Source organism: Anopheles cruzii, chromosome X (assembly GCF_943734635.1).
Source record: "Anopheles cruzii chromosome X, idAnoCruzAS_RS32_06, whole genome shotgun sequence".
NCBI classification, from domain to species: Eukaryota; Metazoa; Arthropoda; class Insecta; order Diptera; family Culicidae; genus Anopheles; species Anopheles cruzii.
The window spans coordinates 1,914,886-1,932,638 of NC_069143.1; the positions used below are offsets into that span (position 1 = coordinate 1,914,886).

A 17,753-nucleotide genomic window follows, 5' to 3' on the forward strand; every position below is an offset into this window, starting at 1 on the left:
ATAAGGGGTGATGGCTTCTTATACGGCGGCACGGGATAGGATAGGACCGAAAAACTTCCACCACCAGAGAGCAAACTTGTTTCGATCATTTTTTTTTGTTGCTTGCTGTGGCTCTGTTTTGTTTTTTGGAGCTGCGGCTGCGCTGAATGATAAATTGTTTATGCAAATTTGGGCCACCAAAAAACCGTCCGTCGTCCTTTGCCTGACCAACGGTCCTTTTGCCTGCGCGGCCTGCCTCTGGTCAGACGGGTGGTCAATTTCGGGACCCTAGAAATACTCCCGCACGCCAGTTGTTGAGAGGAGGTGGGCAATTTTTTATTAGATAATAAAACTAAACGATCAAAAGCGACGTGAGATCGAGAGCGGGGCGATCGAAATCGCACACGACCACACGCACACATTTCGCACATTTTGTGTGTGTTTTTTTTCTTTTCCACTGTTTTGGGTATGCGAATTTCCTTCTCTTCTCTGCTCCGTTCTTTTTGGTGCGTTAGTTTTTTTTATTACCTTTCTGCTGCGCCGCGATCCTAATGTTTCTTCTTCTTCGTCGCGTTCCTTCTCTTTTTCTTTTCATTCTTTCTTCTTCGTCCGGGCTGTTAGCGTTACACCACCCCATTATACCTAGAGAGTTGGTGGTGTTGTGTATAGTTTCTAAGCTCCATCTGTTCCTTTTGCCATTTTTTTTCTTTCGCCTTTTTTTCTTCCTGCAACCTCTCTTTCTAACGCGCGCGCGCGCCCTCTCCTTCCGCTGCTGCTGTCACACTTTGCCGTAGATAAGATGCCCTTGGGGTACAGGAGAGCCGGGGACCCTCTTCCCAATCGGCCAGCTAGAGCGACGCAGCAGCAGCAGCAGCATGTGCGTGCGTACACGCCGCGCGCCGGGGTTGTTAGTTCCAAAAATTCAAGACCCCCGCTTCCCTCCACCAACGACTCCTTCCCCACCGTTCCTTCACGATTAGCAGGTGAGAGAGCGAGAGAGAGACCGCGAGTTGAAAGGGAATTTTTGGCAAACGTTTGCGGATAGCGGAGCCTTCTCCTCGTCGGAGGCGCTCTTCTAATTGAAACCCTTTCCGCAGACACCCGTCCCCCCCGCCCCCACCACGCTCAACGGACTGTGCGTGTGTTGGTGTGTGTGCGTGCGGTCTCTCTCCCTTTCCGTTCCGTTCCGCTTCGCCGGGCGAGACAGGCCGCCGTCACCGTGCGAACGTGCGTAAGCCGCAATGTGCGCGTAGCACTCGGCCTGGAGTGTGCGCGCCTGTGTGTGTGTGTGTGTGTGGTTGCGGCATATAATAGGCCATTCGTTAGATCGTTCACGCACACGCCCCGCTGCCGCCGGTTTCGGTTGCTTCTTCCGTCGCCGAGCACGCCATTGTTGCTTCCTCTTTTCGGTCGGCGCGTCGGTTTCGCGGTGTGAGTTCCGCGTTTCGTTGCGTGGCTTGGCTTGGAGTGGCGTGGTACGTAGAGCTACGCGCGCCTAATGCTAGAGAGTTCTGCTCGCCGTCGCGCTGACCGAATATTTATAACCTCACCGGCTTCTTTTTTTTCTTCTTTTAATTGCTAATTGGTTATAGCCTTCATCAAACTCTGGCTGGGGCGGGACGTGGACTGGCGAGGGAGCCCACAGATCGTAAACCCGGCGACCGGGGACCCGGAGACACTATCGGGCCGAGGTCCAAGTCGCGGGCCATAAACCGACCCACACACACACACACTGGGCGAACGACAATGGTCGCGGGAGATATAATTGAAAAGAAATAAAACCCGACTCCCCGGGACGGAGAGCGGACATAAATCTTGGGCTTGTTAGGCTCCCAGGTCTGGCTGGGGGGGCCAGGTCGGCGAAAGACGGTGGCATTCTTCGTTGAGACAGCCTAAAGCTGGGCCGAGCTAATAAAAATCGTGATGGGTATTGGAAACAACAAAGAGGCCTTCTTCGCAGCCAGTAGCATAATATCGGCTTCGAAACTACTCATAGCGGGGGGGACTCCTATCCTACAATATCTGGAGGATCACCTGTGTGAAAGACGTCGTTGTCTCGGTGACATCGGTAAAGGATCGGTAGTAGCCGCGTAGTGCAAAATGTTCTTTCGTTTGGACCCATGTCGGGAATTGGACTTCTCAGATCTAGACCAGAGTCGGAGTAGGTCCAACCAGGAGGAACACACTCAGAATAATCATAGGCTCGAGTTTGTCGTACGTACGTTTTTGGGAGACACCGATGAGTGGGGTTTGTTGTTGAAGGCCGAACAGATACCATACCGGTTGCGCGAAACGGCGGCAGTCATGCGTTCATCAGTTGGATACGACGCACACAATTCGACATTCGGGTTGTTTGTCGAGAGACAGAGAGAGAGAGAGAATGAGAGGGAGCGAAAGTGCGATCCCGATCAAATGGAGCTTCTTGGGACCGGCGGCTAGAACCCACCGGCCCAGGGTGGCGCCCAGAAACGCTACCACAATCTGGCGGTCTGGCGATCTCCCACATTGGTGGTTGTCCCAGACTAACGCTGTTCGCAATTCTCTCGGTCACAGAGAGCGGGAGAGAGAGAGTTCAAATCTTGATCGCGCCCGGGAATACTAGAAGAATCCTAATCCAAACCCAGATTCCAAAGCCTATTCCCGACGCGGTAAGCTGACGACAAAACCCACTCGCCAGCCAGCTTGTCCTTGATGTCCGAGAGTAAGGATCTGTACACTTCTGACCACTTCTGGCCTGGTAGACCAGGAGTTTCGGGTGCCGAGTATCATCATCAACACCAGACATATCTCGCACCGAGCGATAGCGTGCGGTGTCGCGGTCATGTTAGGTACAGCACCAGGCAGAGAACACTGCGCCGGAAGCGCGGCACACCCGGAGCCGACTGTGTGCGCTAATTAAATGAACACAGTGCCACCCCCGAGGCGGCGAGAGGTTACGAATTGTTCGAATCTCAAAGTCCAATATTGCCGCGACACGATCTGCGCTCGCTGCTGCTGCTGCTCCAAAACTGGACACTCTTCTCCGCTCGCATACATCAGCGCCGCAGTGGAGAGCTAATTGCACTGTCCGCGTGTCGTGTGTCGTCGTCGTCGGCCGCCGTCAGGTAGATGCTACTGTGGTTCGAAAAGCACGGGGCATTCGCGGTTTATATTGGCGTCGGGGTCCATCAAGTTTACGGATTTTAAACTATCGATTGCATGACTTTTGATAGGTCGGACTTCATCGCGGAAATTGTTAACATTTGGTAAACATTTTGGACGCTCTTCGCTTGCAGAAAGTTTTGACGTATTAGAAATTATTTCCAAAGTGAGCCAATGCAACTTGAACTTGAAAACTTGACAACAAGACGACGCTATGTCTACATTTGTTCCGATTTTGGAAACGGTCCCAACAGTTTTGTTTTCCCGAGCAGCCCACTTCAAGACATCGGCTTCGTTTCGGTCCTGACTATCAGACCTGTTACGGATCATCCAAAAAAGTTAACGGCAAAACTTTCCTCCTGATCCCTCGCGCGAAATCCAAGAATTGGATCTCTCCAACACGGCATCACCCAGAGACCACGCAGTCAAAGAGCATTCTTTGTTTGACAGTTGGGAAGGGGATTCATAGCGACTCCAGTCCGCGAAGACCGCACTGTTTCTCGGTTTGTTTGGCCCACTGTAGTACTTCGTCCGGTGACGTGCGCGCTCGTATCCAAGAGCGGACGTGCCGCGCGCGCCAGGGAGAGTAAGCGCGTGCGTGTCAGGGCGTTGATTGGCATCGAGCAGAAGAGCGAAAGAGAGAGAGAGAGAGTATGTTGTTGTTGTTAGTACCATCACCTCGGCTCGGCTCGGCCCCTGTTCGGCTCGGTTTGGTTTGCGTTGTAATGGGCTTTTTAATGTGATTTGGGCTTCGTTGTACCACCGAAGGCGATACGTCAGCTGCGCGCGCGCGCGCACCCTGGCGGGTTTCTGGCGCGGCCCTTCACCAAAAAGCTCTGCCGTCTCTGGCTGCGCTGATTGCCGACTAATCAGCAGCGTGTGGACACAACACGTCCGTCCCGGTCCAGGTCCAGTCCCGTCCAGAGTGGACTGGACGGCTGATCTACCCCAGTAGAGCGTCCTGTGATCTACAGGAGAGAGGAGAGCTATGGAGCCATGTTGCTTAATGAAGTCCAGGCGAGCGATGTTTTGCCTCCGGAAGCGAGTCGCGGAGCAACGGCCACAATTTCTGGTTCTGGCGGTGGTGGCGTCGGCGGTGGCGGCGGCGGCATGTTGTTCGCTGCATGTTTTTGCATGTTACTCCATTTTATCATATACCACACACAGACGGAACAACAGGACACAGCCCGCCTGAGGTGCCCGCCCGCCAGGATCTAGAACGTAGTTGTTGGTGCGCCAGAGTTCGTCAGATCATTAAGACCGGGTGGGTAGGTAGGTGTAGTGGATGGTTTGTGGGGGTACAATCCCTCAAGTCCCTGCCTCTTGGCGTCGTGTGGACCCCGCCCGGACATGCGGACATGCGGGGGACGCGGACCAAGGAGAATTCGGTCGCCGGGGGCGACACTGGCCCAGTGTGGAGAAGTCCATCAATTAACCTTTGGCGTGCGCGTGGCCACCGTCACCGTCACCGCCGTCGCCGCCACCGCCATGTGACTATAATTTCCGACGCGACGCCCGAGGACGACACACCTTGGGAACGCCACAAACTCGGGGAGTTAGAGCTGCGCCCCAACCAGGCGCAGGCATAAATCATTCCCAGAGAGCCAGCCAGAGAGAGAGCATAGAAACTAGGGATTGGTTTCTAAGCTTCAACTTCCGACGACGGCCAACAAATGCGTGTTGCTCTCTTTCGCCCGGTCGTCCAAAAGACTCCAAACAGCACACGCTTTCTCTCTCGCTCCTTCTCTCCGAATGCGGCTGGCTGCGGGACCGGCGCTAGGTGGCTGGATGCGCTGGGCTGGGGGCGCAATCATAGTCCACGACGTCGGCGTCCGAGAAGTCGGGGAGGCCCCCGTGGTGGTGTGTTCGAGAGATCGGGGCGCCCCGATAACCTGGGAGAACCGGAGCAAACAATCTCTCGTGGGGGCGCGGCGCGCCTCAAGGTGTACTCAAGAGAAGTTGTAGCACACGTCCGGAGGGTGTGCGCGCGCGCGCGTGGGACGACGACTCTACAATGGACGCGGCGGCGCGCAGGATAATCATCATCATCATCATCATCATCTCCGGTACGAACGGATCTGTAGTGGTCCAGCCAGCCAGCCAGTCCGCTACGCGTTGAGGTTTGGTGGTGGCTCTAGATCTGAGGGCGGGCTGAAAGGAGACGCATTTAACGCATCCCGCGCCTCCGCCTGTACTCCACTCGCACGCTCGCTCGCTCTCTTCACGCACAGATTATCACGCGGAAACGCGGTGTTTGTTGGAGTACCGCGGAGAAGTACGGCGAAATTTCCGACGGACCCAACAACTGTTGTTGGTGGTGTCCCACGCAGGTCCTAGACTCTCTCCCTCTAGGGATCTTCGTCGTGGGGACGGAGCATCGTAGACGTGATCGACCGGGCCCTTCTTCTCTCTGTCTCTCTCACAGAAACAGACTCAACTCTTGGAGGTATTCTTGGATCGTGAAACCGGACATCTCTTCCGGGCGTTGATTATGCGTAGAGAGATCATTATGTTTCCCTCCGTGGCTCCGGGGGTGTTGTGTCCGAGGGGAGCAGGGAGTTGGGACCGTTGGGGGGAGATGATGGTGGCGGCAGGTCGATTATCTGGACGTGCGCGAACGCGAAACGCGTAATCCTCGCGTAGACCAGAGCCTCGCACAACCTTCTTTATCGGGGAGTTCGCCTACCACGGGTGCCCCAAGTACCCAACCCATCTCGCCCTCTCTCTCTCCCTCTCTAGGTCTCAGAAACTCGAGCAGCAGCAGCCGCAGCAGCGACAGTCCTCCTACGCACGCCACCTATCGGCCAGAGTCTCAGTCTCAGTCCGCAGCAGTTGCAACGGTCCCCGCCATGCTCGGGCCGGCCTTTGTGCCTATGCAGGAGGGTGGTAGCGGTGGGGTAGCAGCCGTGGGGCTTGGGTTAGCTCACGACACTCAACCCACCACCCACCCACCGACTTAGTAGGAGGGGGAGTTCAAGTGAGCATAGATTTCGGCCGCGAGCAGATTGCTTTCCCAGGGCCCGCCGCGGTTTGTTGGCGGATTTAAAGGGACGCGGTTTAAAGGGACGAGGGTCTCGGGTACACTATGGATGATGCGCGGTCCGCGTACCTGTGTGTTGCGCGGTTGTTGTGGGGGCGACGGCATCGGTGGCGACGTTCGCGCGGTGCCGGGACTCTACGCGACTCTCTCGCTGTTTTCCATTTTTACGACTCTTTTCCCGTGTTTTCCGCGCTACCCCACACCAGCACTCTGGTCACACCCTCGTTTTCCTATTGCCTCCCCTCCCCGACCCCCACCCAACTCCTGCCTGTGACGCGGTGGTGTGAGGTGTCAGCGTCAGCGAAGGGTAAGGTCTTCGACACGAACTTTTTGCGGACTCGGCCGTCTCGGATCCACAGAGGGCGCTGCAGGCAGCGCAGAGAGAGAGCACGGGACGGGGCACGGGACGGGTGTGGGCGTCAGGCACGGGACGGTGGCCACGGTCCGGGGCCGCGCCGTAGGTCGCCGGAGGGCACCAGGCAACAAAACAAGACCATCGTCGTGATCGACGGGTCGTCGCCCTTTCGCAACGGACGCATCATCTTCACCATCTTGGAAAAGTTTACTCCACCGCCACGCGCAACCTAGAGCATGGGGTGGGGTAGGTTCCGGGAAAAGTTTCCCGGTTACGTCGAGTTCCCAGAAATAATTGGAGAAATGGAAAATTTGAGTGCGGGTAGCTCGATTCTCGACCATTTTGGTCGACCAATTCGTGGAGCATGCGCTACCCGACCCCCCACACACCGCCTCCCCCTAATAGGGTCCTGGACCCTGACTCTGGTAGATTGGAGGGCAACTGGAATATCGCATTAACGTTGATTCAGACTTGACTGTTAGGTCCCCAAAAAAAAGGTCTTGGACCTGGACCTTGGACCTGAAAAAAAGTCTTGGACTTGATTGGTAACAGTGTCACAGAAAGCCTACTTCAGCTTCTGGGGGACCCGACCCGACTATGTCTTACTTGGCGGAAGATATGGCGAAGGACCCAACTGTTGAGGAACTGTTGGAGATGGGGACACACGCTCACAAAAACATACACTTACCTTGTGGGCTCGGATGGTGGCACCGTCGGAGCACGCGAGCGTCACGTCCACCAGACTCTCGTCCTGCAGCAATTGGGCAAACACCCCGAGAAGGTTGGATTGATGATTGTTCCACCTCAAGCAGTAATGATCACTGCCCATGTCGGTGACAGCTTACGCTGCTGAAGTAGCGCACGCGTGCCGTGCGCAGAGAGAGAAACCGAGAGAAACGAGAAGAAGAAACAGAAAATAACCAAAATTATTGTTGGATTGAGCCGTTGTGCCAAGGACGATCGTGGATATGGTGCGGGGTTGGGGTGTTGACTTTTTTTCTCTCACTCATGAGGATGCAGAGAGGAAGCGAAACTACTGTGCGGGACGACATGCAATAGTACAAGTTTGGTCTAAAAAGAAATCTGTTATTGTCTCGGTAGATGGCAGCGGTAGTGTTCGATATTTCGTGACGTTTCGTTTAAATAATTTCAAGTTTCACTCACTAAAACACTAGGCTTAGGCTGTTTTTGTTTGTTCCATTCGTTTGTGAGGTACAGGATGATGAAAGTCAACAAAGAGAAAATTCGAAATATTTTACAGTTTTCCTTCGATAAAGGCGGAAACCGCAAGCCAGGACGACGCTGCAATCTGCTTATGGTGCCTGATACTGGAACAGCAAATCAAGCGCAGCTTCGGATTCGTCGATTCCGTTCAGACATTGTGGGATATTAAAGACGCACCTCGCACAGGCGCCACAGGCACCGTAGTCGTAAATCGCCTAGAATCCCCAAAAATCAACCATCAAACAGTTTTAAAGGTTTGGTAGGGGGGGGGGGGGGTAGGGGGAGGTTTGGAAGTTTTAATGCAGCCACCGTTTTCCGGGGCGCCAAGACATCCATAAAAGAGGCATTATTAAACCAGCTTTAAAATGGCAACAAATTATAAAACAAAACGGGTTAAACGAGTATTTGACGCGAGTATCGGGCGCGTCGGAAGCATCCTCAATAAAGTTTTGAAATTCACGCGAAATATGATGGATTTCTGTTTAGCCAAACATAAACTTATTTCGTAGTTCCATTTCGTTCATCCTTTTTTTTCGTAGTTTCAAATACAAACTTAAAAAAACCATGAAAATTACGTTTTTGAAGATTTTTTTTCTGTTCATAAAGTTTGGTTCGCCTCGAGCGCCTCGAGGCGTTGGAAATCCAACGATGGCTACCCACAGAGGGAACCAAAAAAGGATTCATGAAAACACAATTCTCATGGCTTGTTTCATCCAATAGAATCGCCACCAGTAGCCACTGAAGCCACTGAAGAAACCGGTAAGCACCGGCAACTCCCGGATCAATATACAGCTATCAACCACCATCATATACAATTAGCTATTGGCTTCACGGAACTTCACCTATTGGCAGTAAAATATCCACATTCGGCAACGGCAATAATAATGATACAACATGAACGTCGGTTGAACATGAACACGTAATACACCTTCAGCATCTTACAGCCGAGCTAGCCCGGAATAAGGCTCTTCTGAAGTGGAGGAAATGCCACATATTGATTCTAATCTTAATAATCTTGTAAAGTTAGATTAAGTTAACTATTAAGTAAATTCAATAACTACGGCCCGGTCCGTTTTTCTAAGATTAAAAAAAATAAAGTCTGGTACTTTGCCAATATGCGTAAAATACAACATCGTTCAGAAAGCCGCCTCGGGATCTATTGAAACAGCTGATTCTGATAGGACAGTTTTCAATGACTTTTTTACCCATTTCGTGTGTTTTTACCATGGGCATAACTTGGCGAATGTTATACTTTCAAATGCTCCAAAGTTGCAGGCTTGTCACCGATAATCAGGATCTTTTGCGTAGCCCCACAAGAAAATGCCCAACGAAAAAAAAATGCCCAATGAAAATGTTAATGTCCATGTGAAAAATGTACCTTGTCCTGAAATGTGCGCAGAAAATTTGGCAGGAAAAATAACTGTTCACTTAACGATTCATTTTCTAAAATGCGTTTTTAGCGCGTTGACTCGCTGGTCTTGGGTGTTGATCGTTGGGCTGGAGGACCTCCCGGGTAGGACTCTCTTGGCTCGGGTGAATAGAAGCGGACATATCGCCTGAATGGTGGAGTGTGACAGCTGACAGGGCGGCAGTGCAGCAGCAGGTGCCCTCCTACACCGAATAGAACGATAGGCTCCGTGTGGTGGGTTGGATGGACGAGGACGCCCTCAGGAGCTCTCCTCAGGGGCTGTCAGGAGCGCGATGTACCACAAGAACCACCAGCACGAGCCACTGTGTTCCTTCCATGCCCGAGAAGCCCTCTCTTCCCCCTCGCAACCAACCCTTTCCAGTGGTTTGTGCACCTGAATATCTGGGATATCCGGACGACGGATAAGGGATAAAAAGAGAGAGAGCCGCTCCACCACGGGCGTCCCGGAGTACCGTACGCGGTGTGCCGCCCGTGAAACAATCCTCGTCTCCTATGTTCGCACGTGTGTGTGCCACTGTGAGTGTGTACGGTGCACTCAACGGTCAACGGCTTCGCCTCGACATATCTCGGATCACTCCCAGGAGCAGATCGCTGCGATCGAAGGTGTAGACAGCACACCCATGCGCAGCTTCCCTTAAGAGATTTAAGGAGGCGGGGGTGAGGGAAAGTAACTCCTGGTGCCCTGCTCCTCCTCTCCATCACCTTGGAGGAAGCCTGCTCCAGGGCGGAGAGATCAAACATGGACCTCCTAAACACAACTCACTGAGCCCTGCGCGCCTGAGCCTAGGAAACAGAAACCAAGCACCGCGCCACCCTGTTACCCGGGAATAAAGAGAGCAAACGATAGAGAGGGAGACAAAGAGAGAAAGAGAAGGAAAGAAAGAGAGAGAAAGAGGGGGGAACTATGCACTTCCACCGGCACAGTGGTGCCTGGCGGCGCTAGTCATATGACACCCCGAGGATCCTAGAGATGTCAGCCCATTGCTAACCAGAGTACCCTTTCCCGCCCCCTTTCTTCCTCCCGTCCCCATCGAGGCCACCCGCTGATAGCGCTCCGCTTTCACTACCTGTGCCGGGTGAGGTGAGTGAGTAGCAGCATAATTAAACTCACCTCACGGCGCTACGTTGTGTCTCTGTCTCTCCCTCTCACTCTTTCTCGCTCACTCAAATATTTCTACCTCTCATGCAACGTCCCCGTGCACCATGTCCGTAACATAAAGGAACATTAAAAACGCAAAAGAGCATAAACATAATAAAAAATCCGCGGGATCGGGATGACCACCAGAGAGAAATGAAAAAAGAGAGAGGGTGAGAGAGAGAGAGAAAGAGAAGACGAAACAAAATTTAAACAAAATTTAAATCATTGCATGTTAAACGTTTTGAAATAAAGTGCACGGTTTTTCCGATGGGAATTGGCACTACGCACGCATTGCAGAAACGTTTGTTACCGTTTTTTATTGCGACATCTTTCGTGAGACCTCTTCTTACATGACAGTGAGAGTGAGACGGATTCCCATTCGCCATCTGCTTGTCCATCTCGACCATAGCTAAACCTGTGTTTTAACAACAAACCTCAGACACTAATCTAGATACATGATATTTGATAATAATTATCGACTGCTATCACTGCAGTCAACCATTCCTTTAACGCCTTCTAGGCATATTTCTAGATAAGTTCAAAATAAGCTCAAATTGATAAAAATACGGTCGGAGCACAACATTAATCGGGGGCTCGGTAATATCTTCGGTCTGTTCTAAATTATATGAGTATATAAAATTAATTATTGTTTTCTATTTGTCTCGTTGCATCCGCCGTTTCCTCATTGTAAACCGGAAGGAACGTCCACAGTAAGCCCTAGGTAAGGCCACCGCGCGTTCTACAAAATGCCACTGCCCCACTCCATGGAGCGTTGCCATTAAAATAATTTGTCTGATAGATTTGGGAAGAAGGATTAGTGAAGACAGCATAGAATATATCATTCTCTCCTGTGCATCAAAACCAGTTACATGATTATTGACCTAGTTGGAGATGTCCACAAGCAACAATTGATCATCAGCATGTAAGAACGCATCGCAGCTCCTCTGAAAGCAATGTTGATTATTTTGGCGTTTGATGCGATTCGATAATTGAGGTCAGGTCACAGGTCACAGAATATACCTAACAAAATTGCATTTGAACCAGTAAGGATAAAAAAAATTCAAAACGACACCACTGCACGACAGAGCGCATGACTATAAGCTCTGAACGCCGGCTGAGGCAAATGAGACGATTTTTATCGAGAACGAAGGGACATCATCCCAAACGTCTAGACGTGGAAGTCATGCCAACGCAGATATCATAAATATGCTAGACAATTATTGTCGACCCAGTAAACCGAGCGAGTTCCACGCGGAAGATTGTTCGTCTTTCGGTGAATGCATTCTAAGAACAGAAAAACAAGAACTTTCACATCAAATGTGTGTCAGCCAATTCGTTTCGGTACTCTCCGTTTTAATGACGACCGCCGAGCGGATCATAAAATTCCAAGACAGTTTAGTCACACCCTTTTGTTGGCCAGTGCAATAATTGTTATTAACAAAGGGCCGATCATTAAAGACGATGCAAAATGCGGCTTGCCGGCCTACAATCGTAGCACAAAAAATTGAACGCAACCATAGAGAGGGTGATGGAACCGATGGAAAATTGCATATCAACTCAGCCATAGGTTAATGGGCAACATCAAAACGAAGCTATTCAAATGGCCAAGCGCGCATGACCAAGTCGTCGATCGCCAGGCCAGCTAAGGCTAATATTCTAAATTAAAGACGAGTTTGCGGATGGGCCGATCATAAAATTGCGACACATTTCGTCATTGTACAATGATTGTTGAAGCCCATTTTTGCCTGGGTGAATGAGTACCCAAGTGTTTTATGGTCGGTGCTGAGCGGATCATAAAGTTTCACGACAGTCAGTCACACTCGATCGATGGCCACTGCCGTCCAGTGCGCAGTAATTGTTATTAACAAACAAAGACTGGCCCTTAAATTGGTTGGTGGTGGTGGCTCTGGAAGAATCTAGTTTTGATTCGATTCATCAGAAAAATGCCGTCATCACCCGTTTGCTGTGTGGAAGGCAAGTTAAGACGTCCCGAATCCCGCACCAAAACTGGAGTGCACTAAACCATCGACTTTAAGGGCGAAAATTAGCTTTAAGGTGCCCAGAATTCGGTGCAAGACGCAAACTCATCACTGGGCACCTTTTCTGTGGTCGAGACGACGTTTTTGTTAGACACAATCGCCAGTGTCAGCAATGTGCATCCCGTCGTCCGGGTGGGTTGGATGATTTTTATGCTCGCCCGAGGAATTGCCCAGTACCGAGTTCCGGGCCGTGCCGTTCCGCGTACCACGCCGAGTGGTGTTGTGGCCATCGCGACCGACCGCACGGGAAGGCGAATCAAGTCGTCAAATAAACAAACAAAAGTCGAGCATCGCGGGCGCGCCAAATAAACAACAGCACTGCTCGAGAGGTGCTGCGGATGGAGGGGGGGGGGGAGGGTGGCTGGATCGGTGCGCGAGAGGCACAACACCACACACAGCTTCATCCGCCTTCGCCTTCGCGCGACTTTATATTTATATAAAGCGATCACGCGGCCACATAAACAAAGTACTCCCTTTACTCCCCCCCCAGCTCTCCAGCTTACCACAGCATGCCCCGCTAACACACCGACCCACCACCCTCCTGGAAGGCATTACCAGCCATCCACCCCACCAGCAACGCCGTGGCCGGGGCCGAGAACGTCGACGCGGTGCTGCGAGTTCCTGACGGAACGAAGACGATGGGATGTGACGGAACGGGGAGGCCGTGCGGTACCCCGAGTGTGCCCAGAGCGCGGACCCGGAGTAGTAGGTGGGGGGGTGGGGTGGGGGGGTTAACCGTACACAGCATTTCGGTGGATCCCGAGCGCGCGCGCTCGCGTTCGCGAATTGCGTGGCGGAAAGTGTGCCCCCCGGTGGTGGTGGGAGAATCAGGAGCGGGAACGGGGGAGTCTGATTGAGGTAGGTCGGCGCGAATCGGCGAAAGTCACTCGTAGCCCCCCACGAACGAGCGAGAGAGAGCAGGAGAGAGAGCAAGAGAGAGAGACAGTCTCTCCGGACAGAGCACAAATCCCCATAATGCAATATAATAATAGTGTGTAGTGATAATCTCGTGAATTACCCCCCCACCTACACCGCGCCGGACCCCCTCCACCCTCTTAGGTTCCTTATGCCTCGAGGAGGAGTGGGTGGGGTGGGGAGTAGATTTGCGGGAGGGAGAGAAAATTGCTAAATCGAACCGCGGTCCGAAGCCGGACCGGAGCCGCCTCGAAGCGCGCGCGCGCACGCAATTCCTTTTTAACGGGAGGAAGCGGGGGGATGGAAGTGAGGATTGGGCAGCGTGTGGCACGCCAAATTCCTTCCGCCACACCGCAGCAGCGTGTGCGTGGCAACGGACACTCTGCACAACGCGCGCAACCGTTGACCTTCGGTAAACGCAACGCGCAGCAGCAGCGCGGGCGACGCAATGCGGGCGTCGTCGTTATCATCCGGCGGCGGTGGCGGGGGTGTTGGGGCCTTCGACTGCACGAAGAAGTAATAACGGTTTTTTACGGATACTCGGGACGCCCGCCTCACGCACCCCGGGGCCAACGGTTTGGAACCCCTTGCGCCTGCCTTGCGAACGACGTTTTCAATTGATTTCCCCGAACATTGCCGCGCGCTGAGAGAGCGGGCGGGGTGGGGGGGGGGGAGGGGGAGGGGATTGAAATAGGCGATTGCGGGGGTGGTGGCTGCTGTTGCGGTACCGCCGGAAAGAATTACGGACCGAAGAACCTCATCCTGGCGCGCTCCGCGGAGTTACCGTTGCTGCGCTGCGCATACCGAAGGGTGATGCTGGGCGGTGACCGGTGGTGGTGTGTGGTTTCCCAAAAAGACGTGCTGTCGGTGGTCCAGAAGAGGGGGGGGCAAAAATCATACCTGAATCGCACGCAAATTCCCCGGGTGGCTGCTGTGAGGTGACCGCCCAAGATTGTGTGCAATCTGAGCCACCTACACCTCCACCTCTCTCTCTCGCCCTCATCGATGGTGGCAAAACGAGAGAGAGAGAGAGGGGGGGGGGGGGGGTTGGATGAGGGGAGGGTATGAAAAATTAATTTCCCAACCCATCTCATTACTAACACCCTCGTCGCGCGAGCACAATCCCCCGCGAGAGATAGAGAGCAGGATCAGGAGCAGGAACTGGGGTGGAATGATCAATAATATGATCCTCAGCATCACCGGAGGAGGGGGGGGGGGGGGGGGTGGAGGTAGAGGGGAGTGGCGGTGTGCCGAAAGGTGACAGTAGTGGCGCGCGCGGGTACGCAGTCACGGCGGCGGCTCCCGCCGTTGGCCGAATAACTCACCGTCTTAAAATGCACAAGCTTTTGTCGGTGTGTCCGGTGCGCGCGGGGGTGGTGGTCACCGGGGGACGGTGGGGGCGAGCGAGAGCGAGGGTGGCGGTGTGGCATGCCATGCGCGCGCGCGCGCCACACTCCGTACTACTTACTTCCTGGTGGTGGCTTTAATTAATTGTCCTTCGTTCGTTCGTTTTCCACCAAGTTGGGCTCTTTGGTGGGTGGTGGTGGTGGTGGCGCGGGAAGGGATTTTATGCTGCCAGGATGCGGTGGGGGTGGCGCGGGGCTCGGGGCTCGGGGCACTGGTATGGAGAGGCAGAGTGGGCGCTTCGAGTAGAGCTCTCGCGCGCAGCATAGAAAATAAAGTAGAGCATCGCTCTCTGTCTCTCTCTCTCTCTCTCGCTCTCCCCCGGAATGCCCCTGGCTCCGGGTGTGCGGGTGCGGGTGGAGGAGGAGGAGGAGCGTTTCAAATGAACCGCACACGCTGCTGTCACGCACGGTCGCGGCGTTTTTTGCGCACCGCACCGCGCGCATTTATTAAACAAATTGCGTCCATAAATAAGCCGATCCCCCCACCTCGTCGTGCCGGGACACCCCCCCCAAGCGCAGTTGATGCTGGTGCGCACCACGAAGGCTCCTGTTACAACCACCCATCCAGCCACCCACACCAAAGCACCAAAGAGCGCGAGCGCCTAAACGCCGTGTGTGCTCCCTTTTTTCCACGTTTTACCTTTGCGTGGCGCTGCCTTCCGGGATCATGTGCGGTAATGGGAGGCATGGACTCTGGGGGCGACATGTGGTATGTAGCAATACTGGAAAGAATGGTCGCTGCCGACAAAAAGTGCGTAAAGTGCGGGGGCGGCGCACCATGCTAATATACGAACATAGTACAGAGTAAGCCCATACCAGACCATGGGTCTAATGGGTCTATTTTAGGTAGAGTCCACTACACAGTAGAAAAGTCCTCGGCAACTGATGGAACACCACCACCCCACTACGATGATCTACAGCTGACCCATTTGAGTCCCATCGGACGAACCCATGACCCAATAGACAGTAGACAACAACCCATGACGCAGCTCCCCTAAAAACCATGTTGATTCCTCTTTCGGCTTCTATGCGATTCGATGCTTGAGGTCATTAAATGAGGTCATAGAATGTGTGCATAACAAAACTGCATTTGAAGCAGTAAGGATCAGAACATTCCAAACCGACACCACTGCACGACAGAGCGTATGACTCATTTTTATCGAGAACGAGAAGTATCGCGTGTTCCGGAAGGGCCGCGATTCTTTGTCGCGTTGGTAGAGGTAGAATTACATCTCAAACGTCTGGAGTCATGTCGACGCAGACGTCGTAAATATGCTAGACACACTTAGTGTCGACCCAGTAAACCGAGCGAGTTCCAGACGGAGTTCCAAACGGAAGGTTGTTTTTGTTTCGCGTGAATGAACATGAACATTTCAAATGCAAAATGTGTGTCTCGGCCAATTCGTATCGCTGCTCCGGTTTTAATGACCGAGCGGATCAGACAAATTCCGAGACAGGCTTGTCACACTTTCCACTTGCTGTTGGCCAGTGCATCCATGGTGCAATGTCCAGTCCAAGGGATTTTTGTGGATTGGATGGAGCTTCCTTCCTTGGGTAACTCCGGATCCGTAATGCAGACCTGGAGAAGCAGCAGTAATGAAGCAACAGCCAACTATTTTACAGCTAAGCCATAGAAAGGCCTATTTGGGGCCCCTTCAGGTCGAACGCGGAGGAACCTCTGCGAACTGCGGTCAGAGCTACGTTTACGTGACACATCAAGAAACAATAGCTTAGCTTAGGGGAAAGAAAAAGGCCTAGCTGTCCACCCGAAGCTCCCCGGAGACGGAGATATTATACACGACCTTGGTTAACATAACAGTGTGCCCAGCTGGCAAAGACTCCATTTGACTCTGTGTGTGTGTGTATGTATGTAAATTGTACCGCAATTCTATTGGTGCCGCAGCGCGGTTGAGAGCTAAACGTGGCGGATCGCCCCCGCTTCAGGTGGCGCACACACCGGCTACTTCCTCAACTAGCTCAACGGCAACACGAGAGCGAATTGCGGTACGCTTTCCTCCCACACACCCTGCGTGAGGTGTGGTGTGGTAGTGCACCAACCACTACCGGTGCGTCAGGAAAACCGCGCACAGCGCCCTTGGTCCAATATCTCTTCGCCGACCAGGCCACAGCTGGTGCCACACCGACCGACACCGACTGTCGAATGTAGTGGGGAGACTCAGTGTCTTGGGTCTACGATCCGGAACGAATCGTTCTTCGGATCGGTACAACGCTTGGGACAGAAAGAGGTACCAGAAGATCAATCAGCTGACTACCAGGGCAATTTAAAACCGGAGGCACTTTGGACTCAACGCGACTCAAGCTTCGGATCAAACCAATTCTCGATATCAACGTAAGTAACCTAGTCGTAGTCGTTCGCAACCCATATGACGATCTGTCAATTTGACAGCTTGCCGAGCTCGCCGAGCTCGCTGAACAAGCGGAATGTTTCCAACTAGCGGCGAAGGTGCACAATGTGCTACCCTTTTCTCGATCAGCTGCGTGAGTGTGCGCCTGCATCACGGCTAATACTTTCGACCGGCGGTGTAAGGTAGGCTCCATACGCAACTCTTCTGGGGCTGCTGCGTGCCTGACCGACGGGCCGACGGCTCGCCCACGCGCGCGCGGGCGTGTAATAGGCTAAGCGCGCGCCCGCCGCACACACACACACACACACAAAATCCAATCAACTCATCAATCTATGCAACCGCCCCCTTTCTTGACCCCCTCACGCACATACCTCACGCGGGATAGTTGGTTCCGCGTTTCAGTCCAATATTCCTGCGCTTCGCGCGAAAAGTCTAGAAAAATCGCGACAGAGAGAGAGAGGCAGCGGGGTGGAGTGAAGGGAAAGGAAATCCAGGCACAGCATGGGCATGCAGGAAGTTGGTAGAAGGGGGGTGTGGGATCTCTTCGGCTAATCTACAATCTCATTTACACCACATCGCAGCGCAGGCTCCCAGGCACTGTCGGGGCCTCCGGGGGTCTCCACAAAGCACTAGGGTAGGGATAGCAGCGGGTGTAGCGGCGGGTAGGAATAGCGTGTACCGAGGGCGGATATCGAGGCGATCTCGAGCAGCAGCAGCAGCA

At 53.2% G+C, this 17,753-nt stretch overlaps 1 protein-coding gene across 1 annotated transcript in view; it reads right to left on the bottom strand.

Moving 5' to 3' along the window:
• The window catches only part of LOC128275995 (uncharacterized), an 88,556-nt gene extending 81,212 nt beyond the window's left edge, over positions 1-7,344 (bottom strand). The window contains exon 1 of the mRNA XM_053014497.1: positions 7,204-7,344. Within this exon, the coding sequence (XP_052870457.1) occupies positions 7,204-7,344 (141 nt within the window). The remainder of the gene's footprint in view (positions 1-7,203) is intronic.
• Between the last annotated feature and the right edge of the window lie 10,409 nt (positions 7,345-17,753).